This window comes from Mixophyes fleayi, chromosome 8, assembly GCF_038048845.1.
Source record: "Mixophyes fleayi isolate aMixFle1 chromosome 8, aMixFle1.hap1, whole genome shotgun sequence".
Taxonomy (NCBI): domain Eukaryota; kingdom Metazoa; phylum Chordata; class Amphibia; order Anura; family Limnodynastidae; genus Mixophyes; species Mixophyes fleayi.
In genome coordinates this window covers 19,119,703-19,143,811 of record NC_134409.1, presented here as the reverse complement: position 1 = coordinate 19,143,811, position 24,109 = coordinate 19,119,703, and the positions used below count along the sequence as shown (strand labels likewise).

General features: G+C 39.2%; 1 protein-coding gene and 1 long non-coding RNA gene across 2 annotated transcripts in view; one reads left to right on the top strand and one right to left on the bottom strand.

Moving 5' to 3' along the window:
• STIL (STIL centriolar assembly protein) overlaps positions 1 to 16,106 on the top strand; it is a 21,711-nt gene extending 5,605 nt beyond the window's left edge. Inside the window, exons 5-17 of the mRNA XM_075182035.1 lie at positions 1,018 to 1,202; positions 4,084 to 4,331; positions 5,251 to 5,334; positions 6,201 to 6,287; positions 6,594 to 6,741; positions 6,828 to 6,937; positions 7,313 to 7,427; positions 8,157 to 9,140; positions 10,180 to 10,324; positions 12,394 to 12,619; positions 13,201 to 13,375; positions 13,536 to 13,792; positions 14,485 to 16,106. Of these exons, the coding sequence (XP_075038136.1) occupies positions 1,018 to 1,202; positions 4,084 to 4,331; positions 5,251 to 5,334; positions 6,201 to 6,287; positions 6,594 to 6,741; positions 6,828 to 6,937; positions 7,313 to 7,427; positions 8,157 to 9,140; positions 10,180 to 10,324; positions 12,394 to 12,619; positions 13,201 to 13,375; positions 13,536 to 13,792; positions 14,485 to 15,280 (3,560 nt within the window). The 3' untranslated portion in view covers positions 15,281 to 16,106. The remainder of the gene's footprint in view (positions 1 to 1,017; positions 1,203 to 4,083; positions 4,332 to 5,250; positions 5,335 to 6,200; positions 6,288 to 6,593; positions 6,742 to 6,827; positions 6,938 to 7,312; positions 7,428 to 8,156; positions 9,141 to 10,179; positions 10,325 to 12,393; positions 12,620 to 13,200; positions 13,376 to 13,535; positions 13,793 to 14,484) is intronic.
• LOC142099003 (uncharacterized) overlaps positions 6,501 to 24,109 on the bottom strand; it is a 22,236-nt gene continuing 4,627 nt past the window's right edge. Inside the window, exon 3 of the long non-coding RNA XR_012678462.1 lies at positions 6,501 to 6,713. This is a non-coding gene — a long non-coding RNA (uncharacterized LOC142099003). The remainder of the gene's footprint in view (positions 6,714 to 24,109) is intronic.

The following is a 24,109-nucleotide window of genomic DNA, read 5'->3' as shown; positions in this document are numbered from 1 at the left end:
CCATCCCCTTATAGACCAACAAAATAATTACCGTATAGACTCGAGTATAAGTTGACCCGAATATAAGCCGAGGCACCTAATTTTACCACCAAAAACAGGTAAAACTTGTTGACTCGAGTATAAGCCTAGGGTGGGAAATGCAGCAGCTACTGGTAATTTTTTTAGATGTATTCATTATTATATTTTTTATTTACACCTGTATATGCATTTTTATTGTACACATTTTTATAACGTGTGTTTTTCAGTTTAATGCTATTATGTCATTTTGATGTATGCTTTCATTGTTGTGGAAAATAAAAATGTGTATACACATAAAATACAAATAAATGATTAACTGTGTAAGTTGTGAGATTTTCAAATCTATTACTTGCAGTTTGGTGGGGTTGTCAGTTGTCAGGACTTGAGTTCCAGGGTCACTCTCACACGTTTTTGTTGTTGTAACGTGCTAGAGAGATTTCAGGCTCCAGATCCTGTAACTTCATCTTCCCCTGTCTATCCCCATTTTGAAGTTCTCCAGCACATTTGTGTTTCTCAGGGCGCCATACTCGTTGCTGCTGAAAATGAAGATCGCTCCGTGACAAAAAAAAAAAAAGAGAGAGAGTTTTTCACCCTCTTACTTACCCCGCAGTGGAACGCATGTGCGTTCCACCAACAGGAAGTTCGGCATTTGGAACGCAAACTTGCGTTCCAAATGCAAAACTTCCTGTCAGTGGAACTCACATGCGTTCCACTGCGGAACTAAACAGCTTAGGGACCGGACACCAGGAAGTTCACCCGTGTATAAGCCGAGGGGGCCTTTTTCAGCACACAAAAATGTGCTGAAAAACTGTACCTTGTACAGTTACCATATTGTTCTTACACTCTTAGACTGTTGATGTTTTTGCCTTGTCTAGAGTATTATGTAACTGGATTTTCATTGTGCAGAACTTTATTATTTATAACAATGTTGTAAATATACAAATAAGGGTTTGTTTTCTGTATGCCCTCCTTAATATCCCTGTTTTTGTTGTTTCTTAGATGAGGAAGGTATAACGTTAACAATTGATCGGTTTGATCCAGGCCGTGAGAAGTTGGGTTGTGCAGGAAAAGTTCCATCTACTCTTTTGCCGGGAGATTTTGCCATCCCCTGCTCTGTTTCTTACAAAGAATCTGGCGGAAACGTGGTGCTGCACACCCCTGAGGACTTTACAGCCTCTTTTAAGGTAGGTTTTTTGACATTGTATTTATGAGCTTCTAAAGCCAGCAATTTAACAGTTAGTTGCTTCATTTCAAATATTTGTTGATGTATAAGGATAATGTACCCACTTGTTTACATTACACAGATACTGTCCTGGAGGGCACAGATCTTACTGAACACTTTATATGGATATAATATGTATGTATTCCCTGCATACCTTGAGACAGTGTGGTTTAGCCACACAAAATGTCTGTTAGTAGGAGGTTAAGTGCCCTCTGGTGGTTTTTAACCACATTTGACAATAAAATAACTTTTTGTGTTTATTATTGATGTGGTGAGTACCACAACCTTTCTCTTTTGATTTTGTCACTTGTCTAATTACTTTGATACATTTACCCCCTTGTGCTCCAATAGCAAAGTCTGGTTTCTTCATCTCGCGGGAGATCGGCGTCTTTGCAGCTAAAATTTAAAGGGGCGATGGCTTGTTAAGGAAAATTTGCCTTTACAAGCCATCGCCCCTTTAGATTTTAGCTGCAAAGACGCCGATCTCCCGCGAGATGAAGAAACCGGACTTTGATACATTTACCCCAAGGTCTCTCTTATCACCGAAGAGGGAAGCTATTATTACATGACTTAACAGATTCACTACAGTTACATCTCTATCTCTTCCTAATCCTTTCCAATGAAGTGTTCGGGACTGTTGCTTTTCTAATTATTGTATGTAGTAGAGGGTATTAATACTGAATGCATTACTCACCATTTATGTAAATCTATTTTATCTAAATAGTTATTTCCATATATTACGTGACTTGTGATCATAACCTGCACACTCTACACTGAAGAACCTGTAGATTACGGTTGTGCAAGGGCACAGTCTTATCATGATTACTATTGTTCCTGATGATGCTGCTACTTGCAGTGAGAGGATGGACGGTAGACCCTGTTGAATGTGCTGCCGGCTTTCACTCCCGCATTGCTACTGCTTTACTTGCCATCTCCTCACATTTTACACCAGAATGAGGACACAAGTCTAAGTAATATGTGATATATTGTTGTGTTAACTGGCTATTAAATCGGGTTTGCAATTACTATTTGATGCTTATAGGACTGTTTAAAAAGCAAGTAAAGCCATTATTGTATATGACCTCAACAATCCTCTTTATTGCGTAGCACAGGAATGATATAAAACTGTGATCACAGGTCATTTTCATGATACTTGAACGCAGTTGTTTTGCTGTGTATGTTGTCAAACTGCAACTATCATAATTATGCAATTCCTTTTCTGTACGTGCTTTAAATCTGAAGTCTATAATTTTTTTGTGTGCAAATCATTCAGTGATGATTGTTGCCTGAGTGGGAATCTCTTTTAGGATTATCATTGTTTATATTGCAGTACTGTACAGATAATATGTAATCCTTCACACAAGTTGAAGCTTACAGACTAATTCCTGTCTGTGCAGATAGGTACAGCTTATGTTGGGTAGTTGTGAAAAGGTCCAGATGGTTGATATTTATAGGTGATACACATGTGTGATTTTGCTTCATGCTTTATGATAGGTGTTCTCTTAATATAGAAACTCCAAAGAGAGGTGATGATTCCTACTCGCTAAAACTTACTATCTTAATAATAAAGTCAGTCAATTAATTCCAATAAAGATGTGTTACAGCTACAAATATCAGGTGATGTGATTATGTTGCTCTTTGGGATCCAACCATGGTTATAAATGGTCATTTTTGCCAACTGGGTGTAAATTTGTGATCAGAACTTAATACGCTGTTTACATAAGAAAAATCAATTGCACTAAAACACCCAAAACATATAACCTGAAATATTGTTTTAAGTGCTCATTTCTTATAGTGCATGAAAATGTATTAAGTCCAACTTACAGAACAAGGTTGATTGTACTGGTGTAGTTATCTATATAGGGAATGTTTGTATCCCATAAGATTTATGGTGTAAATACATATAGGTTGAGATAGTGAGGGTCTTTACACCTGTATCTTTGTCAGTGAGTTCACCTCTCTTTACTTATTGGTAATAATCCATTGTGATTGTATTTGCATTGAACACCCGTACATACTAAGAAGAAATTTGGTGGTGGAGATCCCCTTTTATCACAGTGACTAAAAAAAAACACATTGATTGGGGCATATTCAATTGTTGGCGTTACAGCCAAAAGTAACGCGCCCCGTACACTATTACCGTTAACGCTTCACTACCGGTATTATGGTACTTTTGTTCGCTGGATTTCAGCTCGTGGCTCAGGGAGCGGCGAGCTGAAATCTGGTTTACTATTACCGTAATACCGGTAATAGTTTTTCCGCTGTGAAAACTGCGGACAATTGAATATGCCCCATTGTGTTTCTTAAAAACAAGGCTGGTGACATCCCAACGCCTTGTTTCCGCTCTTCAGTAAACCTTTGTATCATAAGATTCCATTCTTAGGATGCATATTTTATATCTGTGGTCCTATGAGCCAAACACAGTACATATCAAGTACACGTTATGTTAAACTTTAACCATGCTACATACTCTTTATGGCCTCAATCCTTTTTGCATTGGGACTTGCTCCAATAGTTCTGGTAATTGGTGATTGTTCTGTACTAAATATTGCCATTGTGTTAGTGATGCATATCTGGTAGTAATTGCAATAATAGGTTCTCCCTATACTTAAGTTGGAATAAATGTTATCTTTAATACTTTATGGAAGATAAGTTTGAGCATATATTTTCGGATGTTGCTGTGATCTGCGGTCTTTTTGTGGGTTATTTCCTTCTCCCTCTGCATCTTACATACAAGGCTGATCTAGTCCTTTCTGAATGTCAAGTAGTAGGAAGGAGTAGGGAATTAGCTTTAATTGTATTGTTTTGCAGATGAAAAGAAATTCTCATATTTTTGTTTTAAGGGTCTGCAGAGCCATCTTCACAGCAGAGAAGCCTTGGATCTCTCCAAATTGCTCACTATGAGAGCTCATATCACTTACTCTGAGAACATGGACAATCTTCACTTTGATCTCTGCTGGGCGGCCGTCTCCGTGGCGAATACATTTGAAAGTACTCCCATAAAGCCTGTCCCAATTATACCCACGGCCCTAGCCAGGAACCTGAGCAGTCACAATAATATTGCACAGCTTCAAGGAACACACAAATGCGGGTAAGCGTCTGTATTCTGAGTGTTCTTTAATGAAATCAAAATAGTGTCTTTCCACAAATGCTTGTCCTTTTTGACCGTCGCAGTAAAGTGTTTTTTAAAGCACTTGTTTGTTTCTGTTTACTGATTCTATCTTCTCTTTTAATGTAATTTGCATTGATTGCATCTATACCAAAGTGCTGCCGCTGAAGGAGGGAAAAATCTAATGTAATCCAAAGCAATATCTGGCCTCTAAGCCAGGTTTAGTTTAGAATGTATTAAACTTGATGGAATGTATTTAATACATTTAAAAAAAAAATAAAAAAATATGTATGTTGAGATTTTAATTTGTTTGCACAACTACACTTGTGTGTTTTGTTTTGTTTTTATTTGAAAATATTTTATTTTAATATGAAATATTGGTCACGGTACTATATTGTTATACTATCTTTGTTTATTTATATTGTGTGGTACACTTACCTTTCACCTCAGTACAATTTCATCAGATTTACCAGTCTGTAATTTTAGTTTTAGATGTATTGGTTTCTAGTTTGTTAAATTTGCGAATATTCTTAAGATAATTCAGCCCCCTTTCAAAAAAACAGGTTTCTCTTTTATCCCAGCTGTGCTGTGTAGATTTGTGTTGTTCTATTATTGCTATATGCTGCTAATATATGATCCACTCGCACATCAATGTTTGTTAATATAAAGGGATAAATGTAAGATTTGAGTGATCTGTGTAAAGGGGTAGTAATTTTGGGTAAGAGTTGTCTAGGGAGGTTAGCAAGATGGTCTGGGAAATTTGATAAGCTTGCCAAAAGCGTTTGTCATAGTGCAGAAATTATATTACAGCTGCAATTGTTTCAGAGCAAAATCATAATAAATAGGTTAAATAAGCAGTCTTTTTTTTTTTTTTATTTATTTATTTTTCTCCTACAAATAGATATCTGACAATGGATCAAACCCGGAAACTGCTCCTTGTACTTGAATCTGATCCAAAGGCTTATACTTTGCCACTAGTTGGAATGTAAGTTTTCTGTGTGTGTGTGTGTATATATAATGTTTATTTGTAAGCTAATGTAACTCAATTGTAAACTGTCAAAAGAAACCTCTGTGTCCCTTTTAAAGCAATATAAAACTAGTTTGTGTCGAATTTGAAATGTAAGGGGGGGTAAAAATCTCTTGCTACGCAAATGCAGAACAAACCATAACAATAATCTGCAGGTTTGAGTGATTTGCTCAAATAGCCACTAAATATAATGTACACACTGCCTTATGTAAGAGGGAGTCTATCATGACATTTGTGCTGGGTGCGTTTTTTGCCTATTTTAAAAAAATAAATAATAATAATTGTGATAACTTCTACTTTTAGAATATGGTCTTAAAATATGTTTTCCATGGTACTTTAGTGTATATGATTAGTAGAAGCGTTCTAGAACCTTAACCCATAGCGTTATGTGGATAGGACTGGTAGAAGTAAATGAAAGGGCCTCTTCTCTCAGAGCGCTGCAACAAAAGGTGAATTTTATGAGTATGAGTTTAATCGTAAAGAAATGCTAAAAGCTGCACATAAAGCATGCCAAAGTGCAGAACGTCTGTAGTCGCAAATTATAAAAGGTATAGATAGACAAACTAAAAATAAGGGGTGCTAGATGAGCCGTTGTATCAAGCTATACAGGTAACAAAATATAAATGTTTGAAATTTTATTACATTTTGCCTGTTCTGGTGCCAAAAGTGACACAAGAACAGGCAATTCCTGTGATCGGTGTCACACGTCGTCTGTGCCTGTTTAAGTGCTGTATTGGTATTCAAATGATCACATCAAGCTGAACCTTCCTTTACATCTGTATGGACAGTCTTATGTTGGTTTTTTTTTTCCTTTCTCTTTTCAGTTGGTTGAGCGGCATTACTCACATCCACAGCCCACAGGTGTGGGCGAGTTGTTTGCGCTACATGTTCAGATCTTCAATTAAAGAAAGGTGAGTGACAGCAAATGGCCCCATCACAACTCTCCATTTTTTTTTTTTTTATTTTTTTTTTTAAATTTATTTATTTTTTATTTATTTTTTAACCTTTATCCCTACTAATGTGCTATTGTGGTCAAGTCATATTGCAAGATGAGAATAAGGATTATAGTAGTAGTAACACCAGCTGAGCTGGATAAAGGGCTTTATTAAAACTAAGAATGCCGCTGTAGTTTTATGCTGCAGGAATATCCTTCTGGATAAGACTAGTCTTTTCCTTTACCTGGTATCTTTAATATGTTTTGGAATATTTCCTCCCAGGGTACTTTCAGAGGGCGGTAGTTTCCTCATCGTCCTTTATTCGCTCACCCACAAGGAGCCGGAGTTCTACGAGTGCGTCCCTTGTATTGACCACGATCACCTTGGCTTTCAGCTGTTGACCTGCGAAGAGGCATTACATCTATTCAAAGTGAGTTACTGCTTATACTGCATTGATTATTCCAGAAGTGCGCTTGGCTAAGAATACAGTCTCTCTAAAATGTGTATTTATTTCAGAATGTGGAATCCACAAAACAATCTTACCTTCATTTTGAGCTTACTACTCAGAGCCAGAATTCGGAAGCAAGCTTATTTAATGAAGTTTCCAAGACCATTTCCACCACTGTGTAAGTTTCTTAATTTTACTGAATCTTGCCGCATTCTCTGAATGCTGAAAACTGTATAGATTAGTGCAGCTGCTGTATCTTGCAGAAGGAATACTATAATCTTTTCACAGAATCCTTTGGTATTTGCATCTTTGGCACATTTCAACACCTTGGTAAATGCCCCCATGCTGTAAGCTGTTTAGTTTTCTTCCTAGATGAAGAAATATACTTAATCCTTACACTATGTAGTTGATCCCTTTATAGGAAACACTGTAAATACTTTATTAAAGTTTGCTGTAGTAACAGTTTCCAGCCAGAAGGTGAATTCCCCAACCTGACCATAGAGGTGTATTCAGTTCATATAATGTCTCACAGCCTTCATTTACCTCCTTACAGAATGAAACAAAATGTATCTCCCAGTAAGTTATCAGTAAGTGACCATGATTCTGGGGTAGAAGATGAGGATTTTTCACCCAGGCCCTCTCCTCGTCCTCATCCTTCCTTTCAACAGGTAAGATGACAATGTCTGGTTAAAACAACCAACTTCTTTGGGTTCAGTAATTTCATGCTTAAATAGGAAAGTATGTAAATGTGTCTGTTATCTTTTGTTATGCAGCTTCCCCTCCAGTCCCGAACTTAACTTTAACATAAGTTTAACTAAGCAAATTATCTCAATATGCTTCATTAGGCTTGTATATCTTTACCTTCCCTAATTGTTACCATCATTATTTTAATGCTGTTAGCTCTACCCCGGTATTTTATCACCTAGGTTTTCCGCGAGGTACCAAGTGTTGTATATATTTTTCTTAACCTTTGAGGCAGTTGTAGACCTCAGAGCAATGGTAAGATTGACTTTATTGTTACAAGGGGAGAACTTGAAGTTTCTCCTATTGTCTGCACAATTGGATTTCCTAGCAACTAGTGCAGCAGTTATTTTTAGATCCGTTTGTAAAGATCTATAAGTATTGCTTTGTAAGGAAGGCCTAATTCATGTCTCCTCCATGTACATATCGGGGACTTTGTATGTGAAATCCTATGACATGTCACAGGGATATCCATTTCATATGTGGAAGTGCAAAGTACTTTAGCATTTAATACACCGCATTGACTTTGAATATTTGGTATGCTTTCTGGTCCTAACACTGGTACTTCTTGGCTGTCATTTATAGATTGATTTTTCATGACTTCTGTTTCATGGGACAGAGGATAAGTCTTATTGAAATGTATGTTCTTCTTGCAGGTAACTAAGATCCACCCGTCTGTTCCGGAACTCTCTCTGGTGTTTGGCAGTGTTCTAGAACCAAAACATGGGACTCAGAATCCAGAGAACAGTTGTAAGAAGATGCCGCCGTATTCTTCCACTCCACAAGGTGTAAATCAGTTTCTAAGTGCATCCTATCACAATAATGATATGAATGGGAAGGAGTCCTCTCTAAAGCCATCAGGGGTTCATTTAAAAAATGGCAAAACGCAAGCATCAAAACAGTCTAACCGGAAATGCTCTACTGCTGATAAACCACACACTCATCTGAATTCAAATGAACAAATCAGAAGAAATTCCACATCCTCAGCTTCATCCTCTTCTCTTTCTACACCTCGAACTGGTTCTTCCCCAGACACATCGGTTCATCAAGTCAAAGGCTCGTCTGAGCTACAGCTAAACTGTAACATGAATGGATCATACCAGGAGCAACCAGCAATGACAGCAGGTTATCCAAGACAGTCGTCATTACTGCATTCTCCAATCCCCAATGTGACTTTTCCTCTTCAGACAAGGCAACTTGCCGAAACACCAAAACCAACTCCTAATTATTCCCCTTGTCATAAAACCAATGTTTGTAGCTGTTGTCACAACATTGGTCCGATTCAGTGCCATTCGGTTAATTCTTGGCCAGCTGTGAGTTATATAAACCATTATGGCATGGAGAGTCCTTTAGAAGCTCCTGGGAATGTCATCCCACCTTATCAAAACATGGCTTGTTCAAATGTCTGCTGCGGTTGCCAAAAAAGTACCGGTAGAGTACGGAGTTGTTCACCTCCTATAGACAACATAATGTCACCTGGCAGAAGGGATTCCTTGCCAGTGAATGCTTGCAGCTCTCACCAGTGCCCACATGCAGTTCCTTCAGCGATGCCCGCCCCTGGTGGAATGTTAGGACTGTCGACAGAAGCTTACCAACTCTTAGCAGACCAGGACAAGCAACTGAAACTGCTCCAAGCTCAGGTTGGTGGAGCTCCCAGTTAATTTCATAATGTTCTTCCTAGATTAAAGGGTCCCTTAACTTTTTAAATTACATGTAGCATTATAGAAGATCAATTAAGCGTTGCTAATATCGTGAACAAATAATAGCTTTAGAAGTTTCAGAATGTTTTTAGAGCTGCAGATATTTGAGATAAGGGTCCATTTAGACTACTGATCAGTAATCCTATTGATGGACGCTGAAAGATTTCTTTCCGAGCCTAAAATGTTGGCTACAGGGACTAGAATATATGTCTGTCTTATGGGAATGTTTAGGTTTGCATGTGTGAATGTTGCGGGATCAGTGCCGGTCCTTTACCAAGCACAAAACAGCTTTGTCTCGCGCCTTCTTGACTTAGTGTTGTCACATAGCATTACAGAACAAGATGGCGGCATTTACAGGGGAGCAATTGGGCAGAGGGAAGGTATTCTTACATAGTACAGAGAAGGTGCATAGTACGCCTAGTTGTGTAGCACAATACAGAAAATATTTTTCATTTTGCAGAGCAAGATTATTAAGTTTAGGTAAAAGCTGCATTACTTACTATGCAGATTGGCAATTATGCGCTTTTTTTTTTTTATATTCTCTGCAAAAGAACTTGAACTTTGAGATCGTTCAGAGCTTACAATCGTTTGGTCTCTTCCTAGACTTTCTAATGATGCCCGTTGTGTACCTGTGTTGCACGTTAACATTGAACTTATTTCCTGGTGCACTTTGAGCAGTGCCATTTAAATTCTTTACCCTTGCAGCATTGTCGAATGCAATAAGCAGTCCCCTGATTACTTTAAGCCGTAAGATAGGCTACACCCTGCAGCGTTTTAAGAATTAAAGGTAAATGTTCATATTGATGAAAGTGATTGCTCTTTCATGGCGCACCATAGGTACATGGGATATGCCTCCTAGTTTACACCGTTTATACACTCAGTTTTTTTTACCATGTCTGACTAAATACCTTCTTGTGTAACTGTCAAAGTGTCTGAATGTAAAATCCCTACTGTGTAATAATAAATGTGTAACTTGCAGATTCAGCGCTTGTTAGAAGCCCAAACATCCCAGGGTGATTCCAAGTATACACGTTCCACGCAGAAGTGCACAGAGACCACAGCCACTGGGACACAAGACTCTGAGCACACCAGGAAAAGCAGCGTGAGCATCGCAGTCAGTACAGGTACTGCTCCCACTATGTGTTATTAGAGCACAGATAGACTGCACAGTAACATGAAAAGGGTACTACACGCAGGAGGCATGGAGACCTCTAGTGGGCCATTGCTTGATGAATATAGTTTGCTGTGTGTCATTGCTGTCAGTAAAATCTAATGGGAGCTGACAGATGAAATAACTGGAATGCTTATACTTGGCTAAATACGTCCACTATGCTCTTTCACTACTCTGCAGCAGGTATCATCACTATCAGGCATCCAGAATTTAAGTGATGGCTTTGCAGACGTGTGCAGGGCCTGTGATGTTACAGTAACCCGAGGGACTGTATTTTTTTGCCCTCTGATACTGTCCTACAGATGTACGAGGACCTTCCACTGCTGTTGTAGAGTGGGAAGTAGTACTTGTACAGAACTGCAGTGTAAAATCTGCCTTCATAGCTCTTTATCTGAACATTTCATTATTGGGGCTTAGTGGTCCTTGTTATACACATTACAAACAGCTTCCTTTTCATCTTTCTTCTGTGTATACATTCATTTACACTGGATAGACCTTTAATAATACTCCAGGGGGTAATTGAGGGAGCAGAGTATTGACCTTGTTTTCGAAGATTGTCATGAACAGGGAGAGTTCCGATGTAGTGGGGTCATCTTAGAAAACATTGAATGTTTTCATAGGACAAAAGTTTAGTCCATTTCATGGGATCAGTTTTTTTTTTGTTTTTTTTGTACAGATTCTTTATTAATATCTTATATACTATGTATTCTGTGCTCTGATATCATAGCTATTTGTTTGTGTTGTATTTGATACTTCAGAGATCTTATGTTATTAAAAAAAAGTGTGCCTTTTTATTTTAACTATAAGGTGACAGTATGAATAGTGGCCAGCAGGTGGCAGTATACTGCAAATAGTGTTTATCCCTTATCGGTGTCTTTTCTGGAATTCTAGTTAAAAATTGTCCCTATTGAGCTATATCTGGCAGGGGAAACTTGTGGCAAACTGCTGTGGTACTACAAATCCCAGCATATAAGCAGAAAATAAACTATAAAATGCTCACAGCTACTTGAATAATAACGTATGATTCTTTCATCTCTGGATTTTTGGGGGGGGGGGTTACACTTATTGCACAAATTAGGAGAGGTATCAGTGCTGGAAACATTCATAGGTGTTATCGGCACTCAGTGCTTATGTAGAAATTTTGTCCTCACCATGTTCTCTTCTGGATCCCCAGAAATAGATTGTGAAATACATTTCCATTGTAACGTTTATCATCATCATCACCATTTATATAGAGCCACTGATTCCACAGCGCTGTACAGAGAACTAATTCACGTCAGTCCCTGCCCTATTGGAGCTTACAGTCTAAATTCCCTAATATATATATATATATATATATCACACAACATTTACCAAAACAATGGTGCCTGTGATCCTTGCTTCTGAGTTCATAAGATGATGATGATAGAGATTGTTGGATATGTATATTGGGACTGGACAAATCTGGGTGACTAAAATGTGGCCAGTGGAGCCCCAGTTATGTACGCTGTGCCCTTGTTCCGGATGGCATCCTCCTCCTGCTGTGCATTGGAGTTGCATAAGCGCTGAACGCTGTGAGCGGCTTTATAGATGCAAGGCCTGGCGCTGTAAATTGCTATTACAGAGGTCAGACCGGCTCTCGCTGGTGTCTGGTGACGTCACATTGGGAATATCCTAGAGGACTAAAAGTGACTTAGTGCACTGCCTGGAAGCACTAGGACGCAAAGATCCAAGTACATGGGGGTAGGGAAGAGTTCAATGGGGAACAGGCTGGTAAAATAAAATGTTTGCTGTTTTGAGTGGTGGTTGTGGTTTGTTTTTGTGTCGGTGTAAATGGATCACACCTCTTAAAACTTTGAATTCTTAGTTACAATATTGCTGGCTGCTAACTTCACCTAGAAGTTTTTGTAGGTTAATTGAGGTAGTTTGGTGTTGGCATTGGGTATCTTCCTTTATTGGCGGCATGCAAGTGTAGAAGTGTCTATATGTAGGAAAATACGGCATTCTGAAGTGGTAAATTCTGTGACACGTCTAAACTTCTAGGGGCAAGCTTGTTTTGGAACTCCCCTCCATGTCCTGAGGAAGAGGAGTCTCTGAACAAACAGGATGAGTCTGAACTTTGTAATGAACTGAGCGCTGCTGTGAACAATGAACAAGATACAAGTCGCACCAGCATCGCTTCCTCCTTAAAGGCTGTGGACATTTGCAGCTTTGCAGAAAGCAGTCAGCTGACAGAGTGTGGTGGCCGCTCTCCCCCTGTGCTTCTGCCGTGAGTAACCTCTCTGACATTAGCCGACTTTCTTCATATTCCAGCATTTTACTTAAAATACAAGTGTGTATTTGCTTATTTGGTATGTGTGTAATATAATTTTCCCCACGACTTAATACCTCCCCACCTCCCAATTAGAATGGTTATCTGTTAAAACAAACTGTTTTTCTGGGTGGGAACTTTGGCAAACACATTTTACTAGTTTGCTTACTTGACTTTTTCCCCTTATAAACGTCTTATTGATTATGTGCAGGTTTTTTTTTTTAATATGTACATTTTCATTACAAGTTTTATAGTTGGGGCATTATCTCAACATTCCTGTTAAATAGTGGTGGTGATTTTTAGCTAATTCTAATAAAACTTGTACCTTAAATATAAATTTATTTTTTGTTATAAGCTTTGACACAACTCTTTGATATTTTTAATTTAAAGTAAAGACGAAGCAAATTCTTTTACTTTTAGTGCCAAAATGTTACAAGTTGTAAATGTTCTCGGGAATCCATTAATTATAATTATAAAACACATTTTTATTAAATGAGCATAAGTTTATTGAGCACATTTCCTTTCTTTTCTCTCTGCAGTGTTTGTAATGTGCAGAATACATCCCGTTCTTCTCTGCTGCAACTTGATAGGCGATTGTCATCAAATGTCAGCATGGAGGCTGCCTCCCCGGAGCATCCAGGGAACACACAGACTGCGGATCTGGGAATGTCTATGCCCAATATGCCCCCAGAGAAGTTTTACCAGGATTTGCTTGTACGTTTTATTTGCATAATTCTTAAAGTGCAATTTTTTTCCCCCGATGTTAGTCTGGAAGTATCATCATAAAAACTGAATTAGATTGTTCTGCTAGCGTCTTTTGTACAACTTATACAATACATCTAATATGAAATGAAAACTTTTTTCGTTTCTCCAGAGTCAAGTAAACAATATGCTGAAGACGTCGTCCTCTCCGAACGAAGAGCCTAGTGACAATGGTTCCAGAGCTGGATCTGGAGCATGTGGATCTCTTTCTGAGAAGACCAGCGAGCATTCGTCATGTAACACCAGCCAGACTGACCAGGGCGATGTACTGAAGGCCACGCTTAGACAGCTGAAGTCACTTGGGGTGAATATGGAGGCAGAAGCGTCAGCAGTGAAGTCAGACAGTTCGGACTCTGGAGACAATGCATGGTAACGTAATGATTGTGTGTTGTCTTTTGTTTTCTTCTAGTCCACAGTCCTTTACACTTCTAATTTCTGGTATACTTACCAGCTAGCTCTACAAATGAAGATATATATATATGTAATCTCCACTTCTGGACTCTGAGAATGAAAGATAATGGAGATGAGATTTTAAAGGATAATTCTGAGTTTTGAGTGGAATTTGACAAGCTGTATCCCGACCCCGGTAGGGTTGGCCACAGGTGAGAAGAGTTCAGCAGACACCACAGAACTCTCTGCTCCTGACCTGGTCTTTATATCAGGCTGGCAGCGTATTGTACACTGACAGCTCACTGCCTGGGTAGTGTATAGGATTATGGAGGGCAGAGACAGGCACTTAGGATGTCAGGGGACCTGCCAAATCCCCTACCCCCAGACCTCAGCTAAATAACCTTTGGAGAAGGAGTGTAACACGTGATATTTATTATTGATGGATTATGCACATTACACATCATGTCGGTAAGCCTATGGAGAAGCAATGCAGGGTGCCTCTGTCAACTTAATATTGGGGAAAACAGAACTGTAGTGTCATAATGGATTAACTTGTGTTTAACTAGATAAACCTCAAATCGAGAGGCTGCAGTTGGCATTATGACTGCGCTGTAAGTGTTCTACACAGCATAAACGTATTCCTGGTACTAATTGTTCTCCTCTTTCTGCAGTGTTCTTGCATGCATCAGCCCAGAGGCAGTCATCCCCAGACTAAACTACATGTCCTTTACAAATATTGGCTTAAGTGGATTCGTCCCCAATGGAGTTGACTTGAGCATGGAAGCGAACGCCATTGCCTTGAAGTATCTGAGCGAGGCCCAGCTGACACAACTCTCTCTCAATCACGCAAATAAAAACAAACCTCCGGATTCCTCCTCTCACCACAATCTCTTCTCTGGGAGCACTGACAAGAGCATGGTTGGTCTAAGTTTAATTTCTCCGAGCAACATGTCGTTTGCCACAAAGAAGTACTTGAAGCGTTATGCCTTGATGGAGAGTACTGACAGCAGCGACGATGAGCCCGACCTACCCTCAGGAAACAGCTGTACAAATAGCGACCAGTTGGTTAGAAATAAGAGTGTGTCGGACAATAGAGAGAGCCTGGATTTCGGTTCTGGACCTAAAGTAAACCTGAGAATGTCAGACAGAGACGCTCTTGAATCTGCTCACAACCCAGAAGTAAATACATTGAGGAACATCACAAACGAGATGTCTGGAAAGGTTCCTGCAGTACAAGCATCTGAGGAGACCTCTCTGTACCTTCTGAAAGATCTCCACACCAGGGCCAAATTCACATCTGGAAAGACCCAATTCACTGGACACCCTGAGAAGGAGAATGGAAGGAACTCGCCCCTCTTCAACGCAAGAGACTCCAGTTCTTCTGGTAAAAAGTTTACCGGTCCTGGAAGTTCAATGGGGGACATCTTGGATGTCAACCGCCTTCGCCAGCTTCCCAAACTGTTTTAAGGTGTTCAATATACGGCAGTCAGTGAATATACTGCCAGCTTTCCTTCCTATGGAAGTACACGTCCTGTAAATCTGAGCAAATGTGACAATCACTCCTTAAAGATCATTCAGTATACCGATTGCCTGGAGACAGCTGAGGCAGCTTTTCTGTTGACTGGTGCAATGCTCAGCCTATCGGTTCACTAGGATGTAAGGAATTGCCTCAGGTTCCTAGTTAATTGAAAATGGCATAACTAACGGGAAAACTTTACAGTACCCTTAATCATGGCTTCACACTGGGCAAGTTCACTTCTAAAGGACATATGGTTTTGGCTTTTATTTGTTAATTTTAGTTTCTCCTTAATATTGAGTTTTAAAGGTTCCAGCAATGATGAGGCTAAATACACGAAGGATACAAACTTTTACCATGTAGGAACATATTCACAAATTACCCTACACCCTCCTAATCTTTGCTTCAACATGTTGATCAGATCTCTCATGCATGTAATTATTCCACTGTCCCGCAGTTCCCATGTGCTTCCACTGAGGGGTAGTGAGCTCTCCAAGATTGATTATGTTTTTCCCTAGAACACAACATAATTCCAGTTTTATATTAATGATGTCCAGCTCTATTACCCTACGCTAAATAAATAAGGTCACAGTTTGCACTTGTGTTTTTATGCGTGTCCCCCTTTTTGTGTATGTGTTTGAAGCATTGTATACAAATGGTTATGTCTGCGTACCTTGTACATCTAATTTATTCTGTGTTTTTTACATTTGTACTTGTGTATGAGTTAAAATATTTTATATTTTTAATAAAGGTCAACAAATTGTTTTTTATTCAAGGAAATAAGCGCTGGATGTGAGCGAAGTTTATTTTTGTGGGGAAGATAAATTGGAGAGTAATATATTGTTAGTAGAGTTTTCTGCTAGAATATTAGTCATATAGATTTAGAATGTATTTTTGGAACTAGCGGCATAGTGGACATCACAATATGATACCCATATTTTATATTCTGCAGACTAGTTAATCGGCCCTCTACTTCAGTACTGCCTAACAGGTCATGTTCTCAGGATAGCCTCACTGGAGAATGTGTAATTGGTAAGTTGGAGACGTCCGTTCATATTTAGGGATGTTGTTGGGATACACTGCTTCTGCGACTACTGGTTAACAGGACAGGTAATATCACTAATCTTGTTAAGATTTCTAACTTGGAGGAGAATTCAGGCAGCTATGATTAAAGTTCAGGACCTTGAAAGTCTGGATACTGTCAGTAAAAATAATATTCCTAAAAAAGCCTTCAAAATATTAGGGTTTCTGTACTTAGTACAAAACGTTTTACATCAAATCGTTTAATGTATAGGTGACAAATTATGCAACAGGTTTAGATGTAGATGTTCAAATTGATCGATAATTTAACTCCTAGGGGTATATTTATTAAACTGCGAGTTTGTAAAAGTGGAGATGTTGCCTATAGCAACCTTTCAAATTCTTATCTATTTAGTACATTCTACAAAATGACAGCTAGAATTTAATTGGTTGCTATAAGCAACATCTCCACTATTTCAATCCCGCCGTTTAGTAAATATAACCCCAAATTTCTCTACTCTCGCATTAAAATTGCCATGCGGAGAAATCGCATGTACAAAAACAACAATCGGATAGTATTGCGTCTCTCAATTGTATATTGATGTGATTGTACAGACATTCAATCATTCAGAACCATAACTATGACAAAAAAAGTTGGTGGTCAGCTTTGCCTTTTATTTGCCTACCAGACATTTACTGCAGTAGTCGAGACCGTCACTTTGCTGTGGAAGCAGGTCCGCAAATCGTGTGGAAGAGGGGAGATGCGGGAACATAAAGTAACCTGTTTAACCGCTGAATCTGACTTTTGCTATAGCACTTTGCATGGGATGAATTGTTTAGGTTGACAAGGAGAACTGTGCCACATTACAGACCTCTTCCTCTTACCCACAGCGACCAAACACAAGTCATAAGCAGTGTATTTCGGGCACTCCTGCAGTTGCTATACCCCACTGTACATCGGTATACTGAGCGAGGTTTGTTCTGCTGTGAACACGTAGTTGGTGTATAGAGCCAGGATTTGACATGACAGTTGTCCCACGTGTTGTATTAGGGATCACTAACCCCTATCTAGTTGTTCCCACCTTTGCTTGGGCTCTCCAGCATAAACCTCTTTATAATATTCCATCTTCAGACAGGACTTCCTACTAATTGGCTTGTAACTGCTCGATCGGTAGCTAAACAGCACCTATATAATTGGCAATAACTTGCATCCAAATAACTTATTTTGCTAGAGTTTGTATTAAATCTTCTGAAATGTCTTCTTTACGGTTCTAAAAATACATAATTCCAAGCTGATAACGCGCTCCCTCTGTCATTAGTGACAAGGTCACACATTATTCGAAACTTCTTTTGAAGGCACGGGGCTGTGAAGTTTAATATTACAGGATAGCGTATGGAAAATCCTCCCAAATTGCCTGATTTGTAACAGTCGGCTTGTAAAGTCTTTTAACCTAAAAATAACACCCTCTCTGCCGTCCAGGTCTGTTCCATCTCCAGCATATCCTGTGGGGTAGAGGAAGTGGGCTGGAGCCGATAGTGTTTCCTGGATGTAACCTAAACATCAGAGACACTCGCTAGTGACCATGCTTTTATATTGTAAATATCCTTTCCTGCCTTGTAGAATAGGCCCGGCATTGCTAGCTGTCTGCTTCGTAAGAAAGCAGACAGATAACGCTATACCCAAGACAAATATTACACCATACAGGTTGCACAGGAGAGGAATGGACTGGACAAAGTAACCCACCACTGATTAAAATCATTGTGATAATCCTCTTATCTTTCAAGCTGTTGGTTACTTCTCTTCTGACACACCTCTAATGCTTGCCTAACAATTTAATGTAACTTTGTTTACCCTTTTTTTGTATTTACTAATATAAAAGCTCTTGTCAAAGCAGTACATTATTTTAATTACAACAAAGCAATTTCTGATTGGCTCCCAACTCCCAGTCCGTCACAAGTCTGTTAACTGGCAGGTCCAATGGGCAGGTGATGCTCATTAACATCTGGAGAACCACAATTGCCCAATTCTGCACCCGTTATATCTGTATATTTGTTGTGCAATGTGTCTCTAGAACTAACCTTGTATTTGTCCACATTTCTGAAAAGTATGGCCGTTAGTCTAACCTCTTTACAGTAATATTTTAGTGAACGCAGAAAAAAGTGCTACACAAACAATCTTTGACGGAATCAAACCATGACCCTGGCGCTGTAAGGCAGTAATGCTAGCCACTGTGTCACCGTGCTCCAAAGATGTTTTTCATAGATTTGGTGCTGAATGCACTTTTTAATACAGATGTTGGTGTTTCAGTTTACATAAAGTATTCCCAATGTGTTCTGCTGGCTGCAAAGAAAATGACCTTTTGTCTTTCGTACAATTTGTTTACTAATCTGTCACCTATATCTTGAACTCAATCACGGGGTGATATTCATCACAAATTAGAATGTTCACATTCCTTTTTCCAATACTAAAACTAGCTTTCGGCTAAACCCCAAAAGCTCTAGATATAGGCAGACGAGCATAGAAGTTTTCTGAGTATTTAAGGTGAAAAATAATTGAGTGTCACACTTCATTACTATTCATTACTTTTTGGAGAAATATCTGCTAAGTCAGACTGCACGAAGAGGCTGCATCATGTTTAATTTTACCTCTGCTGCCCAAGCAAGGAATAGTGTAAAATTGAAAAATTTGGGTGTTTCTAGCAGTTTTTCTTTCCTTCTCCTGGCACTAGAAAAATGACCTGAAAATGGTAGATAAGAACTTCTTAAAAATGTAGTCAAGAGATCCTTGTTACATTCAATGTACACATATATACAGCCAAAGCACTGTATCAACGTCACATCACTGGTAATATCTAATTACTTCAGTGCCTATTTATGAGAAATTGACATGAAAATGCACAGGGAAAGGTCCTTCAGTACTTTAAGCGAAATGTATTTTTAGAAAGAGATGATGGTAATACTGTAAAGCTGACCAAGCATGATCCAAGCTACCAGATCACTGCTATTTAGCTACTGCTGTGACTAGCCAGGCTGGGGAAATCTTTCTGCATGGGCTGAGGGGCTGTTAGTATAGTAGTTTGTTTCTCTATGCAGGCTTGGCTAACCTGTGCCACTCCAGGTGTTGTGAAACTACAAGCCCCAGCATGCTTTGCCAATGGAACTTCTATCATGGAGTTTGAAAATCTTGCTCGACCTCGTTTATGACTTTTACTTCCCTCAAGGTGCAGGTTTCTGCCTTCTGTGTTATTTTGAGCACTTGCTGGTGCTTATTGCTGCTCCTTGTCAACTCCCCTGGGTCCGCTGCTGGTTCTCCGCAGTTTCTACTGTGAACTCTCAGCCTGATGTTATGACACCACAAGAGTCTCGGCTGCCTCTTTTTTAGTGTTCCTCCTTTCCTTAGAACAGGCCTGTCCAACCTGCGGCCCTCCAGATGTTGTGAAACTACAAGTCCCAGCTATCACCTGGTTGTCTACCAGCAAAGCATGCTGGGGCTTGTAGTTTCTCAACACCTGGAGGGCCGCAGGTTGGACAGGCCTGCCTTAGAACATAAGACTAAAAGCCTTGCATGCAAACCTTGCACCAATACCGCCATAACTAAAGAAAAATAATTATACCGTCACATGACCAATCCATTATTTTGGAGTCCGATGTAGTTTGTGCCCTGTAGGTCATTTGTCGAATTCATGTTCTTAGCATAATTTATATCACCTGTAGCTATTGCCTGCTTCAACCCTTGCGTCAGAAGTGACATTAGTAATATACCTATGCATGTCTTTCCTCTCCTAATTATAATGCTACTCATTAGCTTTCTTTATGCCAAACTGCCCTATCTTAATCCAACTTTCATGAGGCTGCGACCGATTTCCTTTTACAAATGCTGCAAATTTCAGACATAATTGCTTGGTGCTCAGGCCAGGCAACCACCCTTGTATAGGCAGCTTTAATCACTTGTTAAGTTAAAATGAATTTGCCACTTTAGATGAAACACAGAACTAAAATGAGGCCTGTGTGTACCCACCAATTAGAACCATCGATCTAACCAGCTGTTGTCATTGGCTGTTGAACTGACTCTTGTCAAGCCAGAATAACAACACAGATGTAAGAACAAATGTGACTATAGCAAGACCAGCCTACGCGAAGGCTATGGGACCCTACAGGATATACAGGAAAACACATGAATCTAATGGTCCCTTCATCAAAGCCTATTCTGCGCAAGGTTTTGGATGACTAGGAAATTACCGAAACAGGACAGAAGACTCAGAACTTAGTGAAAGGTCATTGAACCTTCATAGCAATCCAGACCAAACTTCAGGCTCTCAACTCTTTCCTGTTTCCTGCTTTGCAGCTGAAGATACAAGACTATTTAGCACTTTTGCAGCATTCCTGACATCCGCCACACAAGCTGTAACTGGCACCTTTCTCTTACTTTGTGAAATATTCTTGATTTATGGAAGTATTCAGACCTGGTTTCCGAGGATAAATGTAATGTAGCTACTACAGTTCATTCTCACCACGGTTTTAAATGGACCTGAACCAATATGCAGCCTATTAGGAATCATGACATCACTGAAGAACTGCCTGACTAATATGAAGGGCTGGTTCCTAGTGCATTGAAGTCCACATTGGTACAGCCCAGATAATAGGTGTTTCGGATTTGTGCATGTGGCAGATCCACTTACCAATTCTCTCCAGGGTCATTTTGCTACTGAACAATTGCAACGCAACACATCATACATATTACTATCTGAATGGACTTTGATACATTACAATCTCCTCTATGTAGTGTTTAATGAACTTGGGGCCTGATTCATTAAGGATCTTAACTTAAGAAATTTCTTATTTCAGTCTCCTGGACAAAACCATGTTACAATGCAAGGGGTGCAAATTAGTATTCTGTTTTGCACATAAGTTAAATACTGCCTGTTTTTTCATGTAGCACACAAACACTTGATAGCTTATTTGTTACCTGAAATTTAAAATTTATATTTGTGTGCTACATGAAAAAACAGTCAGTATTTAACTTATGTGCAAAACAGAATACTAATTTGCACCCCTTGCATTGTAACATGGTTTTGTCCAGGAGACTTAAATAAGAAGTTTCTTAAGTTAAGATCCTTAATGAATCAGGCCCTTGGTCATAGTGCACTTTTTCTGTATATTAGCGCCTTTACATAAATTAACAGAAAATATAATAAGGAATATCAATTATGTTCATTTGGTCAATATTCAAAAGGAGGGACATCTTTTTATATCTTGGGAATGTCCCTGGTAATTACAGACATTTGGCAATTATGATATTTCAATATTTATTTTTTGAATATATGTTTTAGGATTGGCTGCTGATAAAAAAAATAGACCAGGGTATGTGTGTGATAGAGAATTTAAACTATAGGCTGTAATGGGGGCAGGGACTAATGTGAATAACTAAATAGTCTCTGCACAGCGCTGCATAACATATATAAAGTATAATAAATAATATTTCAGGCAACAGTGTCAGAGGAATACAGTCTGGGTCCCGCACTGAGTGATGAAAGCCAAATAAAATAAGAAAATAACAATCTTTGTGGCAACTCAGTGCCCAGACGGACTGTCCTGTGTCCTTTATGAAGCTGGAAACAGGAAAACATTCCTGAACATGAGACCTAAGTGGTTTCGAAAGTTCCAAATCAAAACAGCAAATACAGTCATTAGTTTTACGATGGTTTCCTGCTTCAGCAGGTACAATGTGTAACACACACAGGAAGTGCTATGTGAGGCATTAGGGGGTAATACAATCCCAGTGTGTAATTTCAATGACAGAATCCCCCAATTAATGTAACAGTGATGCCTGCAATGATTAGAGCTGAAGAAGATATTGCCAGCCAAACGTGCTATGGGCACATACCGGCAGTCTAACATTCACCCATGGCGCCATAGGCTTCCAAAGCACATTGTATCCATATCGTTTCATTTGATTTTTAAACTGAACTAGAATTCTCGTTCAACAATGGAACAATGTCCTTCCAATCCTGCAGTGTGTACGCAATCAGGACCGGCAGTGTCCATAGATCTCTATGGAGTGTGCAGAGTCACCATCTTTTCAGCAGATGGTTATGACAGATTAAGAGCACAGATCTGACAGTAAATCTTGTAAAATCTGTATAGTGTGTACACAGGGATCGGCTGCTGATCAGGACTTTTTTTTTTATTTCAGTCCTTGGTAAAATCGTTAAAGATATCACAACGGGAGAAATTTTGTATAGTATGTACCCATCCTTACCCAACCTTAACCTTCATTGACCGGATGTAACAGATTGGTTTATAAATAGTGATTGATTGAATGATTGATTACTATTGGGAACACTATTCTAATACAAAACAGTTTTCTTAAAACTATTGAGCATATTGTAATGGTATTTCTTACACTGACTAGTTGAACTATTTGCAACCATGGTTCAATCTGTGTAGTCAGAGCATTAAAACTGACTCTTAGGTAGACCAACTTGAACGGAAACAGGACCTTACAATGTTTACAGGGTTAAATCAGTTTCTAGGGAAACAGAGCGTTCGAATGTTCAAAGTGCTAGACCAGGCCTGTCCAACCTGCGGCCCTCCAGATGTTGTGAAACTACAAGTTCCAGCATGCCCTTCCAGCTATCAACAGGTTGTCTGCTGGCAAAGCATGCTGGGGCTTGTAGTTTCACAACACCTGGAGGGCCGCAGGTTGGACAGGCCTGTGCTAGACCTACCTGTAGTCAATGAGAGCATTAGAAAAGTTTCAGTGTTAGAAAAACCTGTAGCCAATCAGAACTTTAGAAAGTTCACAGGACCAGACTAATCTGTAGCCAGTCAGAACATTGGAATGGTAAGAGGGCTTGATCAACATGTAGTCAATCAGGCTTTTAGAGCAATCACTGGTCTATACCAGCTTGCAGCTAATTGTAGTATTGAATTGGGCATTGGTTTATACTGCCATGTAGAAAATAAAAGTGTTAGAATATGCACAGGCTTAGATCAACCTATAGCCCACCAAATCATTAGAACTTTGACTAATCATAAAGTCACTCCAGCCTCTAGTGATTTGGAGCATTAGAAAGTTCTTGGAGTTAGACCACAATGTGTCCAATAAAAGCATTAGAATGTTCAGACTTGGACCATAGTGAAAATGTCACTATTCATTAGGTTAGGCCAATCAGAGCATTTGAATGTTCACAACTCCAAAGTTTACAGACCCAACTGCAATACTATCAGCAACAAAATATACATGAAGTATGCCTCTATATGAACTGTAGATCATTAAGTTAAATTATTTCATAAGAACTCTGCAGTCCACTTTTCTCCTACCGTTCAAAAACATAATGATAGGTTAATTGATGTTGACAAAATTGAACCCTAGTATGATAGATAATTTAGACTGTTAGCTCCAATGGGGCAGGGACTGATTACATATTCTCTCTGTACTGTATAATATGCTAGTGTTATATAAACAATAAAAATTAAATATATACCTCTCCGCTGCCTCCTGAATACTGCTACTTTAGACTTGTGGCAACTTAGGCTTTTTCTTTACCTAGCAATAAATTAATAAAAAAAAGTATAATTTTCACAAGGCTGCGGGGGTCCGTAGGAAGTAGACAGTAGGAAATAGAACAGAAGACAGAACTTTGTGGACGGTAACTGAATGTTTGCAGCATTTCTTACATCCTCCTCACATGCTGCAAGTGGCACATTTTTCCTTATTAGATTGTAAGCTCCCGTTAGCAGGGCGCTCTACTCGTGTT